This window comes from Acartia tonsa, chromosome 9, assembly GCF_053477335.1.
Source record: "Acartia tonsa isolate MP-2025a chromosome 9, ASM5347733v1, whole genome shotgun sequence".
NCBI classification, from domain to species: domain Eukaryota; kingdom Metazoa; phylum Arthropoda; class Copepoda; order Calanoida; family Acartiidae; genus Acartia; species Acartia tonsa.
In genome coordinates this window covers 47,434,374-47,459,168 of record NC_137268.1, presented here as the reverse complement: position 1 = coordinate 47,459,168, position 24,795 = coordinate 47,434,374, and the positions used below count along the sequence as shown (strand labels likewise).

At 33.8% G+C, this 24,795-nt stretch overlaps 1 protein-coding gene across 1 annotated transcript; it reads left to right on the top strand.

The window, feature by feature from the left end:
- The first annotated feature begins 4,053 nt into the window (after positions 1-4,053).
- Positions 4,054-23,195, top strand: LOC145329093 (leukotriene A-4 hydrolase-like). The gene is made up of 21 exons (XM_080173123.1): positions 4,054-4,306; positions 5,486-5,648; positions 6,058-6,120; positions 6,440-6,534; positions 7,668-7,805; positions 8,962-9,041; positions 9,390-9,515; positions 9,892-9,976; positions 10,244-10,313; positions 10,704-10,786; positions 11,643-11,741; positions 11,833-11,879; positions 12,348-12,378; positions 12,797-12,872; positions 13,222-13,292; positions 14,916-15,008; positions 15,712-15,747; positions 16,038-16,217; positions 16,633-16,769; positions 17,163-17,271; positions 22,787-23,195. Exons 1-21 carry the CDS (start codon positions 4,154-4,156, stop codon positions 22,874-22,876), a joined length of 2,025 nt encoding a protein of 674 aa, XP_080029249.1. The 5' UTR covers positions 4,054-4,153; the 3' UTR covers positions 22,877-23,195.
- The last annotated feature ends 1,600 nt before the right edge of the window (positions 23,196-24,795 follow it).

Below are 24,795 nucleotides of genomic sequence, written 5' to 3'. Positions count from 1 at the left end.
CTAGCATCGTATTATATCCAGTTTTCTACGAATATAGAAATGTACAATCATAAGATTAAAACCAGTTTTAATCTTATAATTGTACATTCTATATCCGCGGAAAGCCGTTTATAATACGATACGAGAAAAAACTACTTCAGTATGGTTTCTCAAACGATTAATATCCGCTGGATTAGAACCAGTATCGTATCGTACTTTTTTTAATTTTCTGTCCATATGAAAATGTATAATCATCAGATTAAAACCAGTTTTGTAAGCCCATGCCTTCGGTATCTCGGGTCTAACAAAACTAGTATTAATCTAATAATTGTACATTTTAATATCCGCGGAAAGCTGTTTATAATACGGAGCGATAAATAGCTATCATTTGATTATGTAAAATAGACTGACATCTTATACTGATAATAATTTAAATTTTATCTGACTGCTACTCAATATTTTAATTTACATATCATTTTTTTTCATTTAATCTGCAAATTTTATAGCAAAATTTATAAATTTCTTCCAAATTGTCCAATTTTTGTGATAAAAACTTCTAAATATATTAACCTCATTGTCTCTGATAATCAAATAGACTGACATCTTTTACTGTTTAAAATTTAAGTAAGAATGTTAAATTTATGTGACTATTACAATACGCAGCGTTTAATTTTAAAATATTTATCAACTTTTACCGTTTTTAATCTGCATATTAGCATGCAAAAAATTTTCTTCCAAATTGACCATTTCTTTTAAATTTAATTTTGTGATCAAAACTTCAATATAATAACCTAAGTGTCTCTGATAATGAAACCAGTGCCATTTCATATATGTATTATGTATACCTATTGTATTTTGTATGTACAAAATTAATAAATGTAGAAAATAACTTTTATATCTTGTAAGAATTTTTATTCATTCTTAAAATTATTTCGAAAACACATTTGATTTTGTATGATTTATTTTAAATGAACGTCTTATTCAATTTATTTTATATATTTTTTAAACTAGCTATATTTTGAAAAAAAAATGCATGGTTGTATGAGGTTTTATTTTGTTGAATGTTCGCCCGGGAGGAAAGGGCATTAGGAATTGTTTTATTCTGGTACATTTTAAAATACTAGCGGTTTCACCCCTAGCCACTAGGGGCTTTTTCCTAAATAAATTTTAACAAAATTTTAAAAACTTTAAATTTTGTTTACATTATAACTTTTTATGATTTTTTATAGCTTTTTATATTTTTAAAGCCTTCAAATTTTTTTCTCTTTTTGAATTTAAAAGAGGAATTTAAAAACAAATATTTGGAGGGTAACTTTTCTTTGTTGGGAGGTTAGGGGTGTCCAACCCCCCAAGAAAATAGCTTATAACCACAGCAGGGCCAGTATCTACATTTACTAAAGAGTAGAATCCAATCAGTTCAGCGGTTACCGAGATCTTAAGCTTCAGACGGACGGATGATATCTAGTTGGGTGACTTTATAACGTTGTGCACTATTATTAAATCTTGACTAGTTTGAAAATTCCTCTAAAATTTTCTATCTATAATTGTAATCTACAGAAGTGGTAAATTTGTTTATCGTGTTTTTTGTCTTATCCCTTAATATACTTGCAGTTTACATACTCAAAGACTTATGGTGGGTTATTTAGTAACAAGGATGACAACATCCATTAAAGCGAAGCACTGAAACGGTAGAGCAAACGGACATTGACACTTGTATAGTGTCTGAACTGAATAATCAGAACATAAAAGTATCGAAAGAGTCGAAGCAAAAGTGTAAGTAAATTTGTTGAAAAACTGCTTGATACAGGATAATGTTTATGGACATACTTACATTTTTCGGACTTGATTATAGAGTTGCTTCGCTTATACTATTGTTCTTTGTTGTCCCAGGAATTAATAGACCAAAAATCAGATCAAACGGATAATTAGATCACATAAAAATTTGTTGTTAAAAAAGTAGAAAAATCAACATGTTTAAAATGGACGTACGGACATTCTGGTAATGATTATAGAGTTGCTACGCTTTCTAAATCGTACCTAACTACTACAGGAATCATCATGCAAAGTTTGAAATCGATAGGACAATTCTAACATACCTAAATTAACGAATAAAAGCTATCTATCTTGGACGGACGGACGTACGGACCGGCCCTAATTATAGAAAAGCCCCGCTTTTGAAAATACTAACCACTCTATTGGAGTATTCAATATCCACTAAGACAACCAGCCCTATGATTGCTCTATATAAATTGCGCCTATTAGTTGACAAGGTATCCTATCCGTTCAACTCTTTAGGATTTCTATCACGTACAAGAGTGCCGCACCGACATACATTCGGAATTATAAGGCTAGAAAAGGGTCCTACTTGAGGGGGAAGTCAATGCCCTGTTAGAGCGCACGCCTTACATTCGTCCAAAAAACTTGTATTTGGTTTTAAGCTTTCTATTTTGTTTGGTTTTGTAAATCACAAAAAGAAGCAACTTTAAAAGAAATTTCGAATATTAAAGAATTTAGAAATGTTTCAACGCGGTCTTTTTTAGGAAATGATCGTTAATTTAGGTTTCCCCGATTCTTAGCAGTAAAATTTGCAGTGAGGTTGGGGACATTGGGCTGTTTATTACACAAGTCCCCAAACTTTTATAGCAACGTTTTCCTATTGTTGGCTTAACAACTTTGGGGACTTTCATTGAATTCTGATTGGTTGGTTCATTAAGATAAGGGCCCAAATGTTTCAACCATTTATTGTAATCTACTGAAGGGGTAATTAAAATTTTGTGTATCATTATTGGGGGTGTCAATTAATCGGCCATTATCTTATCACTTTAGATACCTGAAAACTTGGGAGAAATTGTGGAGGCGAAGGATTTGTTTGGTGTCATGTAGAATCTATAGAATAATATCTTTACAATGAAAGAGAGATAAGACTCTAGGGGGCTAGGTGTCGCTTCGGGTACTAGACCTCTTCTCCACGCACCTTGAAACATACTCCGCTTATGATTGCAGTGTAAAGCGTCCATTCACCCATCAGACAAACAACTCTCTGAGATGCACGACCTTTGTCTGAGAAGTCCCAACTGTGCATGGTAACGAGTTGCGCCTGTTTTGGGCCAAGGCATTCCCCCCACTTTAACTATTTACGTCGCGCATCTGACATAGTAGCAGTGGGAACCATTTTTAACGTCTTTAGTTATGACGCGGTGTCGGCCCGAGATTCGAACCTATCACCTTCCCGACGACGAGCGGATGCGCTACATGTTGAGCCACGTTCGCGGTTTATCTTTATAATGAAACTCTTCCCTCATACAAATAACAGGTAAATTACTTATCTTCAATTGCATCTTTAACATTTTTAGATTTCCGTTATCATCAATCCCGTTATCATAACTTCATCAAATATTTTTAAGAGTGTTCTTTTAAATCCTAATCACGGATTAGGAATATATTTCTTGGAATGAAATACCGAATGTGTTTTATAAATAAACTTTTTTAAGTGTATGAATCTTTTTAGTTTTTACTTATAATCAAAAATAACATTAAACTCATAGAAATATTTATTCTAAATGAATTTTAGATATATATCTGTTTAGGTATTTAGTTATTAATTTAGTAATAACCCTGTCGGACTCTTCTAACAAGGCATTTAATTATTTTTTTTTTTTAAATATAGGTTTGATACAGACTCACCGAGGCATGCAGAAAGGGAGCGTATCTACCCACCTTGCAAAAGTATGGTGGAATACACACTGTGGCAAAATCTAGGGGGGGGGGGAGAGACAATTTCCTTTGATATACCCCCTAAAAGCAGCCAATAGAGTGTAAAAGTAAAAAAAAGTCACATTCTCTTAAAATTTAAGAGGGGTTTTAAAAAATTCAACCCTTTACAATAAAATAATATTTTTTCTGCAATAACCCCATCAATTTTGGATTAAGCAGGGTTTCAAAAACCCAACAACCCCCCCTCCCCCTACCCCTTGGCACGCAAAACCCTCCCCACGCAACATTTTAATGTTTTAAAAAAAAATTTATAATATTGTTTCCTGTTCTTGTCCGTAGCTTTCTAATCAACTTTCAGGTTGTAAACTTCCTTTTTATAACAAAGTACACAGGCCATAGTTTAAAATAAACCCTCTTTGTGTAAACATCTTACAATTAACATGCATAAATACTAAATAAAATGATTAGTTTTAATACTTGTGTATGTATTATTGTTGTATGTATTGCTGTTCAAATTCACAGTCTTCCACAAACACAGCAAAAATCCACCAATGGAAAGCCAAAACGCCAACCACCGACTGCAGATGAATTGGTGCAGATAAATGGAGAAACGGTAAGCCATAAGTTTTTAGATGTCCTTTGTAGTAATACTAGCGGCTTCGCCCCTAGCCTCTAGGGGCTTTTTCCCTAAAGGTTCAGGGGAGAATTAAATTTTTTTTTTACATTTTTTTTAGATATTTTCTGTATTTTATAACTTTTTATAACTCTTTATAACATTTTATAACTCTTTATAACTTGTTATAACTGTTTATATTTATTTATATTAATTTTTTCTAAACCCTTCGAATTTTTTCTCTTTTTTAATGTTTTTAAAAATTTCTTTGCCATTAGCCGTTTTGGGGCTTCGCCCCTACAGGAGAAGGATGGTTTCACAATCTTTTTGAATTTGAAAAAACAAAGTTTAAAAGAAGAAAAGAAATTTAAAAAGAAGAAGAAAAATTAAAAACATTAAAATTTGAAAAAAATACGAAAACATTTTTTTTTGGGGGGGGGGGAATTTTCATTTTTAGGGGGCTTGGGGTGTCCCACCCCCCAAGGAAATAGCTTAAAACCACCACAGGACCGATAGGTATATACATTGAAGAGTAGAATCCAATCGGTTCAGTGATTACCGAGATCTTAAGCTTCAGACGGACGGACTGACGGACGGACAGACGGACATCAAGCTACTTTGTATTATAGATGGTATAACCTTAATTCACAATCGAGTTAGAGGATTATCCTATGATTAGAAGAAATTTTTTTGGATAGGTTTAGGTTTTTCTAGGGGTTATTTTTCATAGGAGGGTGGGGTTACCCTGCCCAAAAACTAAAACTATTTGAGAAAGAGGGGGGGAGGTTAACAAACCCCTTAATTCGTATTAAAGCTACTTTTTTACAATTTATTTCATAGAAGGTTTTTAATGAGGATTCAAATTTAAAGAATGTACAATTTGATTTTTGTCTTCAGGCCAAAAAGTAACCAAACCAATGACTTTTTAATCCGTTCCCGTTGTCAACTTTCCATAAAACTGTTTTGGATATTCGTAGATATGTTGACAAGGGGAAATTTGTCGCCTGTTTAGCTTGATAATATGGACCCCATTTATTGGCCAGTTCGTTCATCCAGTAGGAGGGGATATGATGGGGTAAAGGGGGTGGATAATTTATTTTAGCCAGCTGCGAGCATCACTTTATCAGAGTACATGAAAATCTGTTGCAACGTTATAATATATCGATTTTTGTAATTTAGGAAAATTCCAGCAAGGTAGCCCTCAGTCCTGGAGACCCTAACTCCTACTCCCGTCCTGACCAAGTTACCACGCAACATATTCACATGGAATGGGATATTGATTTTGAAAACAAAATTGTCTCTGGAAAATGTGCCTATACATTTGATAAGATAGATCTTAAAGGTATGGTCAGCTATTTAATATTTAAACGTAGCAGTTACGCCCCTAGAGGTGGGAAGAAGGTAGAAGGCGACCCCCCCCCCCCCCCCCCAACACTCTTATTTTTAGTTTTGAAAAGTAAAGTAGAAATAAATAGAGGGAAGGGGTCATTTTTCCTAGGGGTGATTTCTCTTTGGAGGGTGATGGTAACCCCCTCTAAAAATATCTATAAACCTCACCAACAAGAAACCACATTGCAGAGGAGAACCATATCGGTTGAGCGGTGAGAGAGATTCTTCGGTACACACACAGAGACAGATACAGATCATGTTACTTTTATGTAATGAATAGAATATGTACTTAACTTCCATTGTCTTCAGTTTTTAATCATTTAATAATTTGATTTTGTATCCATTAAATTGTTTGATTTCAGCCAAAGTTATTTTGATGGATGTGAAAGGTCTGAACATTTCCTCCATCAAACTTCAAAAATCAGGTAATAGTTATCTATCGCATGAAATTATTGACAGCTTTGCGCGAGTATTAAAATGAAAATGATTAAAACCATTTTTGAAAGCCCAAAAGGCCGAAGGCCCCGGCTAAGAAAACTTGTGTTAATTTAATGATTTGATTTTAATATTCGTGGAAAGTTGTCTGTAATATGATGATAAATAGGATTTTTCAGTATAGCTGAGACCCGGTTCCAATCCAATGGATATTAATCAGTTCGAAGCTGTACTGGAAAGTAAATTACATGAACCTTACTATGCAAATTTATCATCATTCTCTCTATTTAAGACAGATCTATTTTTAAGGAGAAAGCCTGACCTATACAATTGATGGTGAGTTAGACTACGGATCAAGATTAACTATAAACCTTCCTGAAAATCATGTTGATAAGATTTTTAAGGTAATCTAAATTCTTATTTTTGGGTGACTATTAAGATATATAAGTTGGAAAGAATTTTAATGTTAGAGGGAGATTTGAAATCTGCATCAAATTTTAAGGATTTTTTATAAAATTCGTTTTTTGTATAATTCTTTATCTAAAAGCGGAAATACAATTTAAGTTAATTAATTTTGACATCTGTGATTGGTGGATTGAAAATTATATTCGCTCTGATAGGAGAAGCTTAGGTGTCGCACATAATTCAACCAATTAGAGCGCAGGTAGTTTCAAATCCACCTATCCTATTGGTCAAAATTTATGAACTTAAATTGTATTTCCGCTTTTAGATATATTATTATACAAAAAAAACGAATTTAAAAAAAAATCCTTAAAATTTGATGCAGATTTCAAATCTCCCTTTAACATTAAAATTCCTTCCAACTTATATATCCTAGTGACTATATATCCCTTGGATATATAGTCACCCATTATAGGATTTGTTCTCCATTTTATGTAAGCTTGTATGGATTAACTATAGTTCGTGCTTAGGTGAAGTGAATATTTTCCTATTATATAAAGCTTTTTGGTTTGTCAGTTAAGAAATAGATAACCTCTTATCCGATTAAATTCTGCAATTTAGGGAAGATTTATCTAGGTGTTGAGATCGTTTCAGGTTATTATTTCTTCACGCAATAAGTTTCCAGGGGCGCCACCTATAGTACTAAATAATTTGAATAGGTTCTCCATTTTATAAAAGCTTTTTGTTTAGTCAGTTAAGATCTCAATAACGTCTTATCCGATTGAGTTCTCCATTTTAGAGAAGATGTCCTGTGATGGTTTAAGGCTATTTTTCTGTTCTTTTCCTTTGACTACAAAGACAGGGATAAGATACAAGCTGATAATTTGATGCACATTCCCAAATACACTAAATTACCCCTTCTCTATATATTACAATTGATGGTTGAATCTTTTGAACACTCAACTTAATGAACAAACCATTTAAAATTCATTAAAGTCCAAGAAGTTGTTAAGCCAACTTTGGGGACTAGTGTAATAAAATGTTCTCTTTCTCCCTGTTACAAAGCCCTAAACTACAAACAAAGGGCCGTAACCGCTGTTATATATTAATTCAGTATATCTACATATTCATTAAGGTTGATATTGAGTACAGGACAACAGAACTATGTACAGCTTTAATGTGGATGCGTCCTGAGCAAACAGCTGGAGGATCCTACCCCTTCATGTTCTCACAGAGTGAGGCTGTCCATGCCAGGTCTCTACTTCCTTGTCAGGTATAATATTGTAATTTGTATATTATTAGCGGCTTCGCCCCTAGCCTCTAGGGGCTTTGCCCCAAGAGGTTTGATCAAACTAATTTTTCGTGTTTACGATTTTAAAGAAAATTTTAAAAAAATTTTTGGGGGGGGAATTTTTTTTGGAGGGGGGGGGGTAGTCGACCCCACTATTTTAATTTTAGTTTTAAAAAGAAAAAAAATTTGTGGGGGTGATTTTTCATTTTTTTGGGGGGTTAGGGGTGTCCCACCCTACAAAAAGTAGTTATAAACCTTCCCGGGACATATGAGAAGCTACCCTCTAAAGGAAAACCCGATCGGTTTAGCGGTTAGCGAGATCCTTCGCTACAAACAAACAGACAGACAAACAAACAAACAGACAGACATCGTTCTACTTTGTATTATAGATATGAATGGATGTAGAATATACGTGGATATTATGACAGAGGAAAAATCGTCGCCAATTTAGGTTGCTATTTTTCAATGTAATGTATTAGTCAGTTCGTTCATCAAGAAGGAGGGAAAGGGATGGGTTAATGAGGGTGGAAGCAGGCAATCGTTGTTTAAGGCAGCTGCGTGTTTCAATTTCGTAGAGAACATGAAAATCTGGTGTATGATCTAAGTAATAATATAGCATCATCTTTTAACATAAGATACAATTTAACGGTGTAATGACAATTTTTACATTGAACTGTGGGACAATTTGATAAAAGATAATATTTAAATTTTCTCGTATTCATTCGAATCCGGTGGATAGGAACCGGTTCTCATCCATACGAAAAAACTATGTCTAGCATCGTATTATATCCAGCTTTCTTCGAATATAGAAATGTACAATCATAAGATTAAAACCAGTTTTTTTAGCCGGTGCCTTCGGCACCTCGGGGCTAAAAAACTAGTTTTAATCTCATAATTGTACTTTCTATATCCGCGGAAAGCCGTTTATAATACGATGCGAGAAATAACTATTATTTCATAGTTCTATCTAACAAATTTAGGCTTTTGGGTTCAAAGAATTATTTTTAATGTGTGGGATAATTGAAGTAAACTAATAGAGAGGACATATATATTACTCTACCCACAAACGAAAAGGGTCTCTACAACTTGAACCAGGTAGTTTTCTAGATTTTACACTATACTTATACATGTATTATAGGATACGCCCTCAGTGAAAGCCACATATTCCGCCAATGTGACAGCACCTAAAGGCATCACTGTTCTTATGTCAGCTCTGAGGTAAACTATTTCATTTTAAAACCTTATTATTTAAAAGAAATTTATTTTATCTAAAGAATATCGACTTGACTAGCTTAAAAATTCACTAAACTTCGAAAATTAATCAAGGCTTCAACTAATTTTAATAAGTCATAAATTATGTCCTGGTATAATAAATATTTTCTTTTATTCCCCATGTCTGTCCCTCCTTCCCAGGTCAGTCAGTCTATAAAGCTAAAAAAATATATAAAAGACAAAAGGTTTCTTAATTTATGACCACTGAACATCTGCTCTTCAGATTATTTTTTCCGTCCATCCAGGATTTTTTGTGCTTTGCTAAATATGAATGTTAACATTCTTGTTTTATAGAAAAACTGAAAAGACAGAAATGATCGGGGACAAGGTGAAGTATTCTTTTGAACAACCTGTACCTGTCATGTCTTACCTCATTGCTGTAGCTGCTGGTCATCTAGAATCCAGGAAGATTGGTCCCAGGTATGATAGAAATCTGGTAGACATAATAAGGCTCCAATTGTAGAAAATAGAAAAAAGAAAAGGGACTTTGATATACATTCACCTTTGATTGGTTGAAGGTTTGTTAGAGAACTAGTAGATTTTGTATCATAACAAGGATGTTTTTGTTCAATTATAACGAACAGAAAAGGAAACAAAAAGGAACTTTGGTAGACGTCTTTGAGTTTTACCTGTTGCTGTAAAACTTGTTTTGATCTGTAACTAAAGGGAAGTGGATAAGAAGGGAGGAAAAGAAGAAAGTGTGTTTTAAAAAAAATTTCATTTATGTTGAAGTTTCCAAAATAGTAAAAGTCATTTTGAAAATTATATAATTTAAACCTCTAATTTTACATTCTAGATCTCATGTATGGGCAGAAGAAAAGTTTGTTGGTCAGGCGGCGGATGACTTCTCTGAAACTGAAACAATGTTACAAATAGCAGAGGTATTAATTACTAGACTAGTTATAAATCGCTTCGTATTACAGACAGCTTTTCGCGTATGTTTAAATGTAAAATTTTAAGGTTTTTCATTTTAATATTGGCAGAAAATTTTCTGTAATACTATGCTATACATAATTTTTCAGTAAATAGTAAATTTTTATGAAGTTTACTAAATTACTTTCTGTTTTTAAACCCCCCCCCCCCCAAAAAAAAAAATAAATAAATAAAACTTTACATTGGAAAATCTCTCCAAAAAAAAATTTGTTCAGGATATAAATGGACCTTATGTTTGGGGGATTTATGATATCTTGGTTCTTCCACCTTCCTTCCCTTATGGAGGTAAGTAAAGCTAAACTAATGCGGATTTGAATTTAATTGGTTTCTTTCCCTCAAAATACAGGTCGAGTTTTGTATCCACCACCCCCCCCCCATTTCGCCCGCATTTGGCAAAAAAAAAATGAAAACCAAAAAGTTAGGTAGTTATCTTTTGCAGTTGCTAAACCATGTAGGATGCCCTAAACCTAACTTTTCGGAACTACCCAGTTCCCAATAAAATAAAGAAAAAAACCTAAACCACCCCCTTATTTTCCATTAAATTAAGACAATAGGGAAATGCCTTAACTTTGATGGAAAAGGCCAAAAATTTACCATAGTTCAGCAAATAAGATACCCAGCAATTATGCAAAGTAAAATCTGTTCATAGTGAATTAATCCACTTTACTTTTTCAGGCATGGAGAACCCGTGTCTGACTTTTGTAACTCCTACTTTGCTGTCAGGGGACAAAGCAAATGCCAATGTCATTACTCATGAGGTAAATAAAATTATAAAATAGATAAACTTATCCATTCATTCATTCTTATATGAAAATAACAGGATGTCTATGTGTCTGTCTGTATATGGGTAAGTTGCAAAGAATTTTGCTAACCGCTGAACCAATATTATTTACCTTTTCAGGTTTTCTTACATCCAGGAAAGGTTTATAGTTAACTATTTTTGGAAGGGCTTCTCCACTCATCTAAGAGGAATCAGTCCTGGAAAATATGGCCCACCCCATTTTTTAAATTTATATCCAAAAATATAAAGTAAGGGATCAACTTCCGCCCCCTCCCACTTCCTCAAGATAGATAGATAGACAATTGGACAATAAACCAAAATAATATAATAGTTATTTCTCGTATCGTATTATAAACGGCTTTCCGCGGATATAGAATGTACAATTATAAGATTAAAACTAGTTTTTTTAGCCCCGTGGTGCCGAAGGCACCGGCTAAAAAAACTAGTTTTAATATTGTGATTGTACATTTCTATATTCGTAGAAAACTGGATATAATACGATGCTAGACATAGTTTTTTCGTATGGATGAGAACCGGTTCCTATCCACCGGATTCGAATGAATACGAGAATAGTTATTTCTCGTATCGTATTATAAACGGCTTTCCGCGGATATAGAATGTACAATTATAAGATTAAAACTAGTTTTTTTAGCCCCGTGGTGCCGAAGGCACCGGCTAAAAAAACTAGTTTTAATCTTATGATTGTACATTTCTATATTCGTAGAAAACTGGATATAATACGATGCTAGACATAGTTTTTTCGTATTCATGAGAACCGGTTCCTATCCACCGGATTCAAATGAATACGAGAAAAAATATTTTTCTTATTTTAGATAGCCCATTCTTGGTATGGTAATTTGGTGACAAACAAAAATTTTGACCACTTCTGGCTCAATGAAGGATTTACCACATATATGACTTCGAAAATTAAGGTAATATGAAACCTTAAAGTCAACACTTTTTGTTTTTTATTGGAAAATTTAATTTAGTAAAATTGTTTGTTAAATTTTGAATGTATTTTAGGGGCGGATGCAAGGAGAAGCATTGAGGCATTTTGATGCTATTCTAAAGTAAGCATTTTTTTATCTTATAATTTAATGTCCTACAAATCCTCCACCTATCACTAGAGGCTAGGGGCAAAGCAACTATTTAAAATTAGAACAATAAGAGACAGATACTGACAGAGATAAACAGATATAGAGACAGAGACAGAGACAGAGAGAGAGAGAGAGAGAGAGAGAAAGAGATAATTAGAGGGGAAAAAGAAAATCACGAAACCTTTACAGACAGAAAACCATAATTATTACAAGACACCTTGATTTTTTCACAGCATAGACATTCAATTTTTATTGTAGCCAAATCTGACTGACCAAAACACTAAATAACTAGTACGTTTTATGCTAGATGAGAAATCTTCACCAAAACATGTAACTATAAAAGCAGTCACGAAAAATGTCCCACTAAAGAAAGCTTACATGTTACAGACGGACAGATTCAACTTTTTAATTTTAACATTTTATTAGTAATCATTTCCTTAGGTGGCCAAGCTACAATGAAACTGTACATGAGGTAATCATTATTCATTACATCTATTTTTTAAAAAATCTTCACTATATAAAAGTAGCAGGATGTCTATCTGCTTGCTGTGTCGAAGGATAACCGCTATTCCGATATGTTTCTCTGTTACAATGTAGCTTCACATGGATCCTGGGATGGTTCATTACTACCTAACCCCGCTCAATGGAAATCTAGTAAAAAAAACCTCGAAATGTTTACCTTTTTTTTTTAAAACTAAAATTTAAAATTGGTTCCTCCCCCAACCCACCTCATGTGCCCCTAAAGGCCTGTTGGGGTGTAAACGCTAGTTTAGAATAAAGTAAATTATGTGAATTATTAGTATGAGATAAATAATCTAAACATTTTTTGCCACTATAGCTACTTTTTATTTATATTTACACAGTTTTATATATGCTACATACTTTTTTAGGTTTTAGGAGTCAACAATTCTTTTACAAAGCTGGTTGTTGATTTGAAAGGAGAAAATCCTGACGATGCCTTCTCAAGTAAGATTTTTCTTAGAGAGAGGGAAAAATACCTGCTCGGCTTTTGAATCTCAATTTATTTTTCTAATGGGGGGGATTGTTCAGGAAAAATATTGAATCATCCATTTATTTTGAATTTTGCTACAATATTTTTTTGTTTACTAAAATTTGGAGGCGTGGGGAGGATATTTTTTATTGATATTTTTTTATTTATTCAGCGGTTGCTCACCTAGGATCTATAGAAGAAAGGGGACAGTAAAAGAACCTAAAAACTTCTGAATACAAAATTTAAAAATAATGGAACTAATTTGAAGCGTGATTTGAAGCTCAGATAAAAAATCTTATTTATTGATATGTAAATCTATGATAGGTGTACCATATGTAAAAGGGTCAACTTTCCTTTGGTACCTGGAAGACTTGGTAGAATCTAATTATTTACAGGTAAAAGAACTTGTATCAACTTTTTTGCTTTTTATTTAAGATAGCTAGCCGGTCCTTTCAGTAAGTAGTAGATGTAAAATTTTTCATAGAATTCAGATATGCAATCGGTTTTTTTGTAGACCTCTTATTTTTTAAGTAATTTAAGTTTTTTAAAAAAATAATTAAGTCGGTTTTAAGGTACTAAAACGCAACAAAATAAAAGAAGAAAATAGCCAGTATAAACAAAAATAGTAAGATCTTTAATTTGACACCTTACTTTTAAAATTCTGTTGAGTAATTATTGAAAAAATCTATTTTTTAAACCTCGGTTTAATAAAAACTTTAGACCTAAATATTTTCTCAAACAGACATAAAAAACATGGATTCATATATACCTTTAGAATCAGAAAAATATTACGAATCTATTCTAAGCAAAATTGAAAAAGTTTTATAAAACTATAATAAAAAAAATAAGTTTATTTTAAGAATCATAATTTTCGGCTTTAAAGGGTTAGCTTGAACCAAACCTGAACAAAACCTAAACAAAAGACAATGCAATGTAGCAGATATTTTTTAAACACAAGAAACAATAATGTATTTTTAACTGCATTGTTTTGAAGTTTATAAACAGACTGATGCATATTTGTTCATAATTTTTCATTCTTTACATGTTCTTTAATATCACTATATTTATTGTAGTATCTATTGTATATATTGTATGAACGTTCTCCTTTTTTTCTGGCAATTCTATAGGTTAATTTTATAGATTAAGCTTCCCGATTCGTCAATTTTTGCAATTTGTGATTGGCTAGTTTAGTAGTTACAATTCTTAAAATAACTTTTTTATTTTTTCTATTTTTTATTACAATTTTTTTAAACTTTTTCAATTTTGCTTACAATGGATTCATATTATTTTTCTCATTCTAATGGTATATATGAACCCATATTTTTTATGTCTGTATGAGAAAATATTTAGGTTTAATGTTTTGATTAAACCGAGGTTAAAAAAATAGATTTTTTCAACAATTACTCAACAGAATTTTAAAAGTAAGGTGTCAAATTAAAGATCTTACTATTTTTGTTTATACTGGCTATTTTCTTCTTTTATTTTGTTGCGTTTTAGTACCTTAAAACCGACTTAATTATTTTTTAAAAAAACTTAAATTACTTAAAAAATAAGAGGTCTACAAAAAAACCGATTGCATATCTGAATTCTATGAAAAATTTTACATCTACTACTTACTGAAAGGACCGGCTAGCTATCTTAAATAAAAAGCAAAAAAGTTGATACAACTTCTTTATACATTACAAAATTTAATTAAACATTTTTACACGGAGCATTGGAAAGTATATTTTCATTGGAAGATTTTTTTCTCAATGTTTTTCCGTTCGAAGATTTTTTCCTTCAATGTTTTCAAAACATTCAAAAAAATTTAAAACTTCAAATTTTTTTTAAAAAATCATTGAAATATAATCTTTATGGGAATCGCTAAAACTTTCTAGTGCTTTTAAAACTGTTAATGTTTCCACTAATATTAACATATTTTCGACATTAGCAAAGCATTTGATTTTTATCTTCATCAATTGTCTATAATTGATTAATAACATGAACCAAATTTTTATTTAATATGTTTTAAATTTTAGTTTGGAGGTAAAAACGAGTTTGAGGACTTTTTGAGAGCATACTTGGAAAATTTCAAGTATCAGTCTATTACGACTGATATGTTTAAGGAATTTAAAATCAAACAATTTCATTTAAAGACTTTTTATATCTATATTACAAAGTAGCTTGATGTCTGTCTGTCTGTCTGTCCGTCTGTCTGTCTGTCCGTCCGTCTGTCCGTCTGAAGCTTAAGATCTTGGTAACCACTGAACCGATCGGATTCTACTCTTCAGGGTATATACCTATTGGTCCTGCGGTGGTTTTAAGCTATTTTCTTGGGGGGTGGGACACCCCCAACCCCCCAAAAAACAAAAAAAATCCTCCCCCCATTTTTTTTTTTTTTTTACAAATTTTGCAAATTCGTTGTTTAATCGCTATTTTTTTTTTTTTTTTTTTACGAATTTTGCGAATTCGTTATTTAATCGATAAATGTTTTCCTGCTGGGTAGGTGCGAAAATTTGCGATCCGTTCTGCTACAAAGTATAACGATGTCTGTCTGTCTGACTGTTTGTCTGTAGCGAAGGATCTCGCTAACCGCTAAACCGATCGGATTCTCCTTTACAGGGTATCTTCTCATAGGTCCCGGGAAGGTTTATAACTATTTTCTTTGGGGGTGGGACACCCCCAACCACCCCCCCTATTTTTTTTTCTTTTAAAATACGAAAAAACAGTTTGATCAAAGCCGCTAGTATTCTTAAAAGTAATATCAAATGACCTTTAATTTTTTTTTACAATAGTTTGTTATTTGATTTTTAAATTTTTGTGTAACAGGAATTTTTCTTGAATTATTTCGTCAACGCAACCTTTACTGAGGTATAACTTTTGTTCTCTAACATTTTGGTATTAATGATTTATCTAAAACAGTTGCGTGCACAGGGTTTGGTGGGGGGGTTGCGCGAAGCGCTCCTGAGAAAACTTTGACACTTCACTAAAAAAAAATCGAGTGGTTTTAGGGGGTGTTAGCTTTAAGATGATGTAATACAGACAACAAGTGGGGTGTTATTTTATTGCCATGGGGTGTATACCCCCCCCCCCCCTTCTATCTGCTTATGATTTCAATCTACAGTACATTTTAAAAACATATTTTTGATATATCTTTTAAGGAAATAAATTGGGACGCTTGGCTGTATGCCACTGGCATGCCTCCTGTTAAACCAGATTGGGACTCCAGCCTGGCTGCACCTTGTTACAACCTGTCCGCGAGGTGGCAGCAGTGGGATACTAACACAGAGTGTCCATTTAGCAAAGACGACCTCGCAGATTTTCTTCCTGAACAAGTTGTGGTAAGATATGCTTGTCTATCATACTAGTGGCTACGCTTCTAGCATCTAGGGTTCTTTTTTTAATTGGGCAAGGAAATAGCCTAAAACCGTTTAAATAGAAGGTATATGAGAGTTCCGTGAAAAGCATAAACAAATAGGACCAGGCATTTATAACATCATTAGCTTTAACAAAAAAAAAAAACTTACTATTTTATATTTTAGACTTACACCTTTGCCCCTAGACTCTTGGGGACAAAAGGAAGTGTTAAAAATAGCCTAAAACCATAGAAATTCTTTTAAAAACATAACATAATAGACCTGCCGATTCCGAGATCTCTAGCTTCAGACTTTTAGTGCCTATAAAAAATAACGCCATACAATACAAATGACCAATGATAGGCCAGTGCTTAAAAAAATAGTTTTATTGTTTGTTTAGGAATTTCTGAACAGCCTTCTGTATGGAAAAGCACTAAATGAAGTTGCCATGGACAAACTGACACAGTTGTATCAACTTGATGTCAGCAAGAATATTGAAATCCTCTTTAGATGGATCAGAATTGGATTAGCTGCCAGGTAAAAAAAATATGTTTTTACCATCGAAGCTACTCTATGATTTACTTTGGCTGTCCTTCCATCAGTAAGTCAGTCCGTAACGCTATGGGGGATTTTCAGATCTGCGGTTCAAGATAGACGACGGATTTTTTTTGTGAAGATTCCTTATACTAGAGAATCCAGAATGTACTTTACTTTGTCCGTCGGGTTGTCAGTCATGCTACAATACATATGAATATTAGAAAGTATATAAATAAGTGTGAAAGGTTTTGTGATTTTTTCCTCGTATATTTATATTCTTGATTATAATAATACAAACACTTTAGACTTAAAGTGCAGTTTTGCTTCTAGAATTAAAGAATTTTGTTCATTTTATCTTAAATTAATATATAATATAAAATTTAAAAAATGCAGGTATGAGAAAGTAATTCCAGCAGCTGTTGACCTTGTGACAAATGTTGGAAGGATGAAATATGTCCGGCCTATTTACAGAGACCTGTATGCCTGGCCAGAGAAGAAACAGGTATTGTTTTAGTAGCAAGGCTATTCTATATGTCTGTCCTATTTACAGAGACCTGTATGCCTGGCCAGAGAAGAAACAGGTATTGTTCTAGTAGAAAGGCCACTCTATATGTCTGTCCTTAGAAGAAACAGGTATTGTTCTAGTAGCAAGGCCACTCTATATGTCTGGCCTATTTACAGAGACTTGTATGGCTTGCTAGAGAAGAAACAGGTATTGTTTTAGTAGCAAAGCTACTCTATATGTATGTCCTATTTACAGAGACCTGTATGCCTGGCCAGAGAAGAAACAGGTATTGTTTTAGTAGCAAAGCTACTCTATATGTATGTCCTATTTACGGAGACTTGTATGGCTTGCCAGTGAAGAAACAGGTATTGTTTTAGTAGCAAAGCTACTCTATATGTATGTCCTATTTACGGAGACCTGTATGCCTGGCCAGAGAAGAAACAGGTATTGTTTTAGTAGCAAAGCTACTCTATATGTATGTCCTATTTACGGAGACTTGTATGGCTTGCCAGTGAAGAAACAGGTATTGTTTTAGTAGCAAAGCTACTCTATATGTCTGTCCTATTTACAGAGACTTGTATGCCTGGCCAGAGAAGAAACAGGTATTGTTTTAGTATAAAGGCCACTCTATATGTCCGTCCTATTTACAGAGAATTGTATGCATGGCCTGAGAAGAAACAGGTATTGTTTTAGTATCAAAGCTACTCTATATGTCTGTCCTATTTACGGAGACCTGTATTCCTGGCCAGAGAAGAAACAGGTATTGTTTTAGTAGCAAAGCTACTCTATATGTATGTCCTATTTACAGAGACCTGTATGCATGGCCTGAGAGGAAACAGGTATTGTTTTAGTATCAAAGCTACTCTATATGTCTGTCCTATTTACGGAGACCTGTATTCCTGGCCAGAGAAGAAATAGGTATTGCTCTAGTAGCAAAGCTACTCTATATGTCTGTCCTATTTACAGAGACCTGTATGCCTGGCCAGAGAAGAAACAGGTATTGTTTTAGTAGCAAAGCTACTCTATATGTATGTCCTATTTACGGAGACTTGTATGGCTTGCCAGTGAAGAAACAGGTATTGTTTTAGTAGCAAAGCTACTCTATATGTATGTCCTATTTACAGAGACCTGTATGCCTGGCCAGAGAAGAAACAGGTATTGTTTTAGTAGCAAAGCTACTCTATATGTATGTCCTATTTACGGAGACTTGTATGGCTTGCCAGTGAAGAAACAGGTATTGTTTTAGTAGCAAAGCTACTCTATATGTATGTCCTATTTACAGAGACCTGTATGCCTGGCCAGAGAAGAAACAGGTATTGTTTTAGTAGCAAAGCTACTCTATATGTATGTCCTATTTACGGAGACCTGTATGCCTGGCCAGTGAAGAAACAGGTATTGTTTTAGTAGCAAAGCTACTCTATATGTATTTCCTATTTACAGAGACCTGTATGCCTGGCCAGAGAAGAAACAGGTATTGTTTTAGTAGCAAAGCTACTCTATATGTATGTCCTATTTACAGAGACCTGTATGCCTGGCCAGAGAAGAAATAGGTATTGTTCTAGTAGAAAAGCTACTCTATATGTCTGTCCTATTTATGGAGACCTGTATGTATGGCCAGAGAAGAAACATGTATTGTTTTAGTAACAAGGCTACACTATATGTCTGTCCTATTTACAGAGACCTGTATGCCTGGCCAGAGAAGAAACAGGTATTGTTCTAGTAGCAAGGCTACTCTATATGTCCGTCCTATTTACAGAGACCTGTATGCCTGGCCTGAGAAGAAACAGGTATTGTTCTAGTAGCAAAGCTACTCTATATGTCCGTCCTATTTATAGAGACCTGTATGCCTGGCCAGAGAAGAAACAGGTATTGTTTTAGTAGCAAGGCTACTCTATATGTCCGTCCTATTTACAGAGACCTGTATGCCTGGCCTGAGAAGAAACAGGTATTGTTCTAGTATCAAAGCTACTCTATATGTCTGTCCTATTTACGGAGACCTGTATTCCTGGCCAGAGAAGAAATAGGTATTGCTCTAGTAGCAAAGCTACTCTATATGTATGTCCTATTTATAGAGACCTGTATGCCTGGCCAGAGAAGAAACAGGTATTGTCCTAGTAGCAAAGCTACTAGCTATATATGTCTGTCCTATTTACAGAGACCTGTATGCCTGGCCAGAGAAGAAACAGGTATTGTTCTAGTAGCAAGGCTACTCTATATGTCCGGCCTATTTACAGAGACCTGTATGCCTGGCCAGAGAAGAAACAGGTATTGTTCTAGTAGCAAGGCTACTCTATATGTCCGTCCTATTTACAGAGACCTGTATGCCTGGCCTGAGAAGAAACAGGTATTGTTCTAGTAGCAAAGCTACTCTATATGTCTGTCCTATTTACGGAGACCTGTATTCCTGGCCAGAGAAGAAATAGGTATTGCTCTAGTAGCAAAGCTACTCTATATGTATGTCATATTTATAGAGACCTGTATGCCTGGCCAGAGAGGAAACAGGTATTGTCCTAGTAGCAAAGCTACTAGCTATATATGTCTGTCCTATTTACAGAGACCTGTATGCCTGGCCAGAGAAGAAACAGGTATTGTTCTAGTAGCAAGGCTACTCTATATGTATGTCCTATTTACAGAGACCTGTATGCCTGGCCAGAGAAGAAACAGGTATTGTTCTAGTAGCAAGGCTACTCTATATGTATGTCCTATTTACAGAGACCTGTATGCCTGGCCAGAGAAGAAACAGGTATTGTTTTAGTAGCAAAGCTACTCTATATATCTGTACCTACAGGTATTGTTCTAGTAGCAAGGCTACTCTATATGTATGTCCTATTTACAGAGACATGTATGCCTGGCCAGAGAAGAAACAGGTATTGTTTTAGTAGCAAAGCTACTCTATATATCTGTACCTACAGGTATTGTTCTAGTAGCAAGGCTACTCTATATGTATGTCCTATTTACAGAGACCTGTATGCATGGCCTGAGAAGAAACAGGTATTGTTTTAGTAGCAAAGCTACTCTATATATCTGTACCTATTTACGGAGACTTGTATAGATTGCTAGAGAAGAAACAGGTATTGTTCTAGTAGCAAACCTACTCTATATGTCTGTCCTATTTACGGAGATTTGTATGCATAGCCTGAGAAGAAACAGGTATTGTTCTAGTAGCAAAGCTACTAGCTATATATGTCTGTCCTATTTACGGAGACTTGTATGGCTTGCCAGAGAAGAAACAAGTATTGTTTTAGTAGCAAGGCTACTCTATATGTATGTCCTATTTACATAGACCTGTATGCCTGGTCTGAGAGGAAACAGGTATTGTTCTAGTAGCAAGGCTACTTTATATGTATGTCCTATTTACAGAGACTTGTATGGCTTGCCAGAGTAGAAACAGGTATTGTTCTAGTAGCAAGGCTACTCTATATGTATGTCCTATTTACATAGACCTGTATGCCTGGTCTGAGAGGAAACAGGTATTGTTCTAGTAGCAAGGCTACTCTAAAGGTCTGTCATATTTACAGAGACTTGTATGGCTTGCCAGAGAAGAAACAGGTATTGTTCTAGTAGCAAAGCTACTCTATATGTCTGTCCTATTTACAGAGACCTGTATGCCTGGTCTGAGAGGAAACAGGTATTGTTCTAGTAGCAAGGCTACTTTATATGTATGTCCTATTTACAGAGACTTGTATGGCTTGCCAGAGTAGAAACAGGTATTGTTCTAGTAGCAAGGCTACTCTATATGTCCGTCCTATTTACAGATACCTGTAGGCCTGGCCTGAGAAGAAACATGTATTGTTCTAGTAGAAAGGCCACTCTATATGTCTGTCCTTAGAAGAAACAGGTATTGTTCTAGTAGCAAGGCTACTCTATATGTATGTCCTATTTACATAGACCTGTATTCCTGGCCTGAGAAGAAACAGGTATTGTTCTAGTAGCAAGGCTACTCTATATGTATGTCCTATTTACAGAGACCTGTATGTATGGCCTGAGAAGAAACAGGTATTGTTCTAGTAGCAAAGCTACTCTATATGTCTGTTTTATTTACAGAGACCTGTGTATGGCCTGAGAAGAAACCGGTATTGTTCTAGTAGCAAAGCTACTCTATATGTCTGTCCTATTTACAGAGACCTGTATGTATGGCCTGAGAAGAAATAGGTATTGTTCTAGTAGCAAAGCTACTCTATATGTATGTCCTATTTACAGAGACCTGTATGTATGGCCTGAGAAGAAACAGGTATTGTTCTAGTAGCAAAGCTACTCTATATGTCTGTCCTATTTACAGAGACCTGTATGTATGGCCTGAGAAGAAACAGGTATTGTTCTAGTAGCAAAGCTACTCTATATGTCTGTCCTATTTACAGAGACCTGTATGTATGGCCTGAGAAGAAACAGGTATTGTTCTAGTAGCAAAGCTACTCTATATGTATGTCCTATTTACAGAGACCTGTATGTATGGCCTGAGAAGAAACAGGTATTGTTCTAGTAGCAAGGCCACTCTATATGTCCGTCCTATTTACAGAGACCTGTATGCCTGGCCTGAGAAGAAACAGGTATTGTTCTAGTAGCAAGGCCACTCTATATGTCCGTCCTATTTACAGAGACCTGTATGCATGGCCAGAGAAGAAACAGGTATTTTTCTAGTAGCAAGGCTACTCTATATGTCCGTCTTATTTATAGAGACCTGTATGCATGGCCTGAGAGGAAAGAGGTATTGTTCTAGTAACGAAGCTACTCTATACGTGCGTCTTATTTACAGGTATTATTTATCTTAGCATACATGCTTTAAGTATACAAAAAATAATATTATTGCACAACATATTTACATAATTTCATCCATGGTTTGGTTGTACTTTCATAACCTGGGTTGGCCGTTGCAAAAGATGAAAATACCAAAGACACCCTTATGAGGACATACAAGACTTTGTGAATGTGTGTTAAACGGGATATGATATGCAAAATATTATATCTTATTCATATGTTCCATAAATACATAAGTATTTCTTACTATGTCCAACGTGTATCCTTCTAATTTATTTTGACATTTTTTTGTTTTCTATTTCTTCTTTCTAACACTGGCTAAGGCTAGCACTAATTTTGCTTATGTTTTACAGCTTCTATTAAATGTAATTGCTCTTGTTTTTTTTATTTGCACAATCCAATTAATACAATCTTTAAAATAAAACATATAACTTAAAAAAATTGTAATACAACTTATTTTCTATTAAGTAATAATTGACAGAGAGAGAGAGGACAGTGAGTTGTTTATTGCACTGTTCCCCAAAGTTTTATAATAACGATTTCTTATACGTTGGTTTAATAACTTTGGGGACTTTTATTGAATTATGATTGGTTGCTCCATTAATTTGAATATCCAAATGTCTTAACCTTTAAGTGTAATTTTAGATAAGGGTAATTTTGTTTACCATCGTTTGGGATGTAGATCAAATTTAACGGCCATTGTTTTATCCCTTTAGATCCCTGATCATTTAAGAAAAGTTTATCATTTATATTTTAGGTTGCATTGGATACATTTGAGGCCAACAAAGACTTAATGATGGCTGTTACAAGACAAGGAGTTGAAAAGGATCTTAAAATTAATCAGTAACATAATTTTAGTCTAAGGATAAACATCACTATTGATAGGTAATTTCATACGAATTACCTTGTTTAGCACTGAAACCCCCCGATCCATATTTTTCAACAAATTGAAAATAAAAGGGAGGAGAGGGGTTAGTTTTTCGTTAGTTTCTTTATTACTTTAGGTTAGGCTAGGTTATATTAGGTACTGGGTTTTAAGGATGTTATGCGTGCTCAACAGGCATTTTGTGTGAAAAAAAACATTGATAAATATGAAGAAAAAAATTATCAGTCTTTTCCTGTAAATTAGTATGTATATGTTGCAAAATAATAAATGTCTAAAGATATTTGTAATTAATTTTTTTGCTAAAACAACAACAGTTGGATTATACTAACTGTAGAATGATGAACATTCTGGAACAGAAAATCGTACTCATACAAGAAAACTTACATTACAACATCCATAAAAGCGAAGCTAAAAGCAAATTAACAAGGCCCGTACCGTAAGCTTTATGTTGTGCTAACATTTTCATGTATCTTCACCATTCAAATCAAATAATTGTCTATGCTGCTTAGGATAATTTGATGTAAATAGCCAGAAAGTGAAACATTTGATGGGTGACTATTATGACCTAAATATTGTGACTAGAACTAAACCAGAAGAGCTGAAAAAATCCTAAAACCAGATGCTGTACGTATTGGTGCAAAAAATGGGGACAATTTTTAAATTGATTTGACGGGGCTGTTTATTTACGTCACAAGTGAGGGGAAAGAAAAGGGAAGGAGGAAAGAAACCCCCTAGAAAAGAGATGGGGGTATGACGTCACACGCCAAAACAATTTGAAATTTGTCCCCATTTTTTGCACCAATACGTACAGCATCCTAAAACCACCTTGAAACATTAGATAATGAATTTTCCATGAAAAAAATACAAACCATAACTGGTAAATTGATGTTTACCCTCATTTATTTACATTTGATTCTCAAAGTTTTTGATCCAACAAAGTAGAAAACGTCTACATACATAAAACTTTTGAAGCCGGTAAAGTTTAAAGCAAAATGGTCTCCTCCTAACTGGTACCTAACTTTACCTGATGTTTTAAATTTATGACGCATTGACGCAATACCTTAATGATAGAAAAGCTTTTTAAAAGCGAAGCTTTTCTATAATTAAGGTCCTAATAATGTAAGGATGTCCTTAATCAGTATCCAATCTTTAAGCAGTTTTGCAACAAATTTACTTAAATTTTGTTTATACTTTATATATTTACATTCTGTTTTTTATGTTCTGACACTCTTGCGTTTCAGAGCTTCGCTTTTATGGATGTTGTCATCCTTGTTAAATATATTTTTGTCTTTACATTATTATAAAATTTTCTACATTCCTTTATATTTCATCATAATTGCGCAAGTGTAGATATGGAAAGGAAAGCAGGGTAAACCACCAACAAATTATTAAAAAGAAAGAAGGTAGAAATAAATTATAATTCAACTTATGCCATTAGAGGGAATATTAAAATATGGTTTTTATATAGACAAATTATTTTCAGACTCCTTCGATTGTTTCTTTTTGGTCCGGTGGAAACATTTGTATGTTTTTTTCTGATTTGTAACTTTATGATAGTAAAATTAAATCAAGATTTTAAATTTTAACAGTAAAGAGAAATTTTATTATTTTGATTATTCTAATATTAGGTATTAATACAAAAACAAGGGTGACAACATCCATAAGTAGCGAAGCACAAAAATTATGTATAAGAATTTAAAGATTAGTTGTCAAAAACATGTATATTGGGGAAACATCACGAAACCTTTTCAACATTTTTAAAAATTTTTTTGATACTTATATATCAGTACTATGACTAACAGACTGACGGTCAAAGTAAATTACATACTGGATGCTCAAAACAACAGAAAATTTAATTTGATATTTTTAACTAAAAAAAA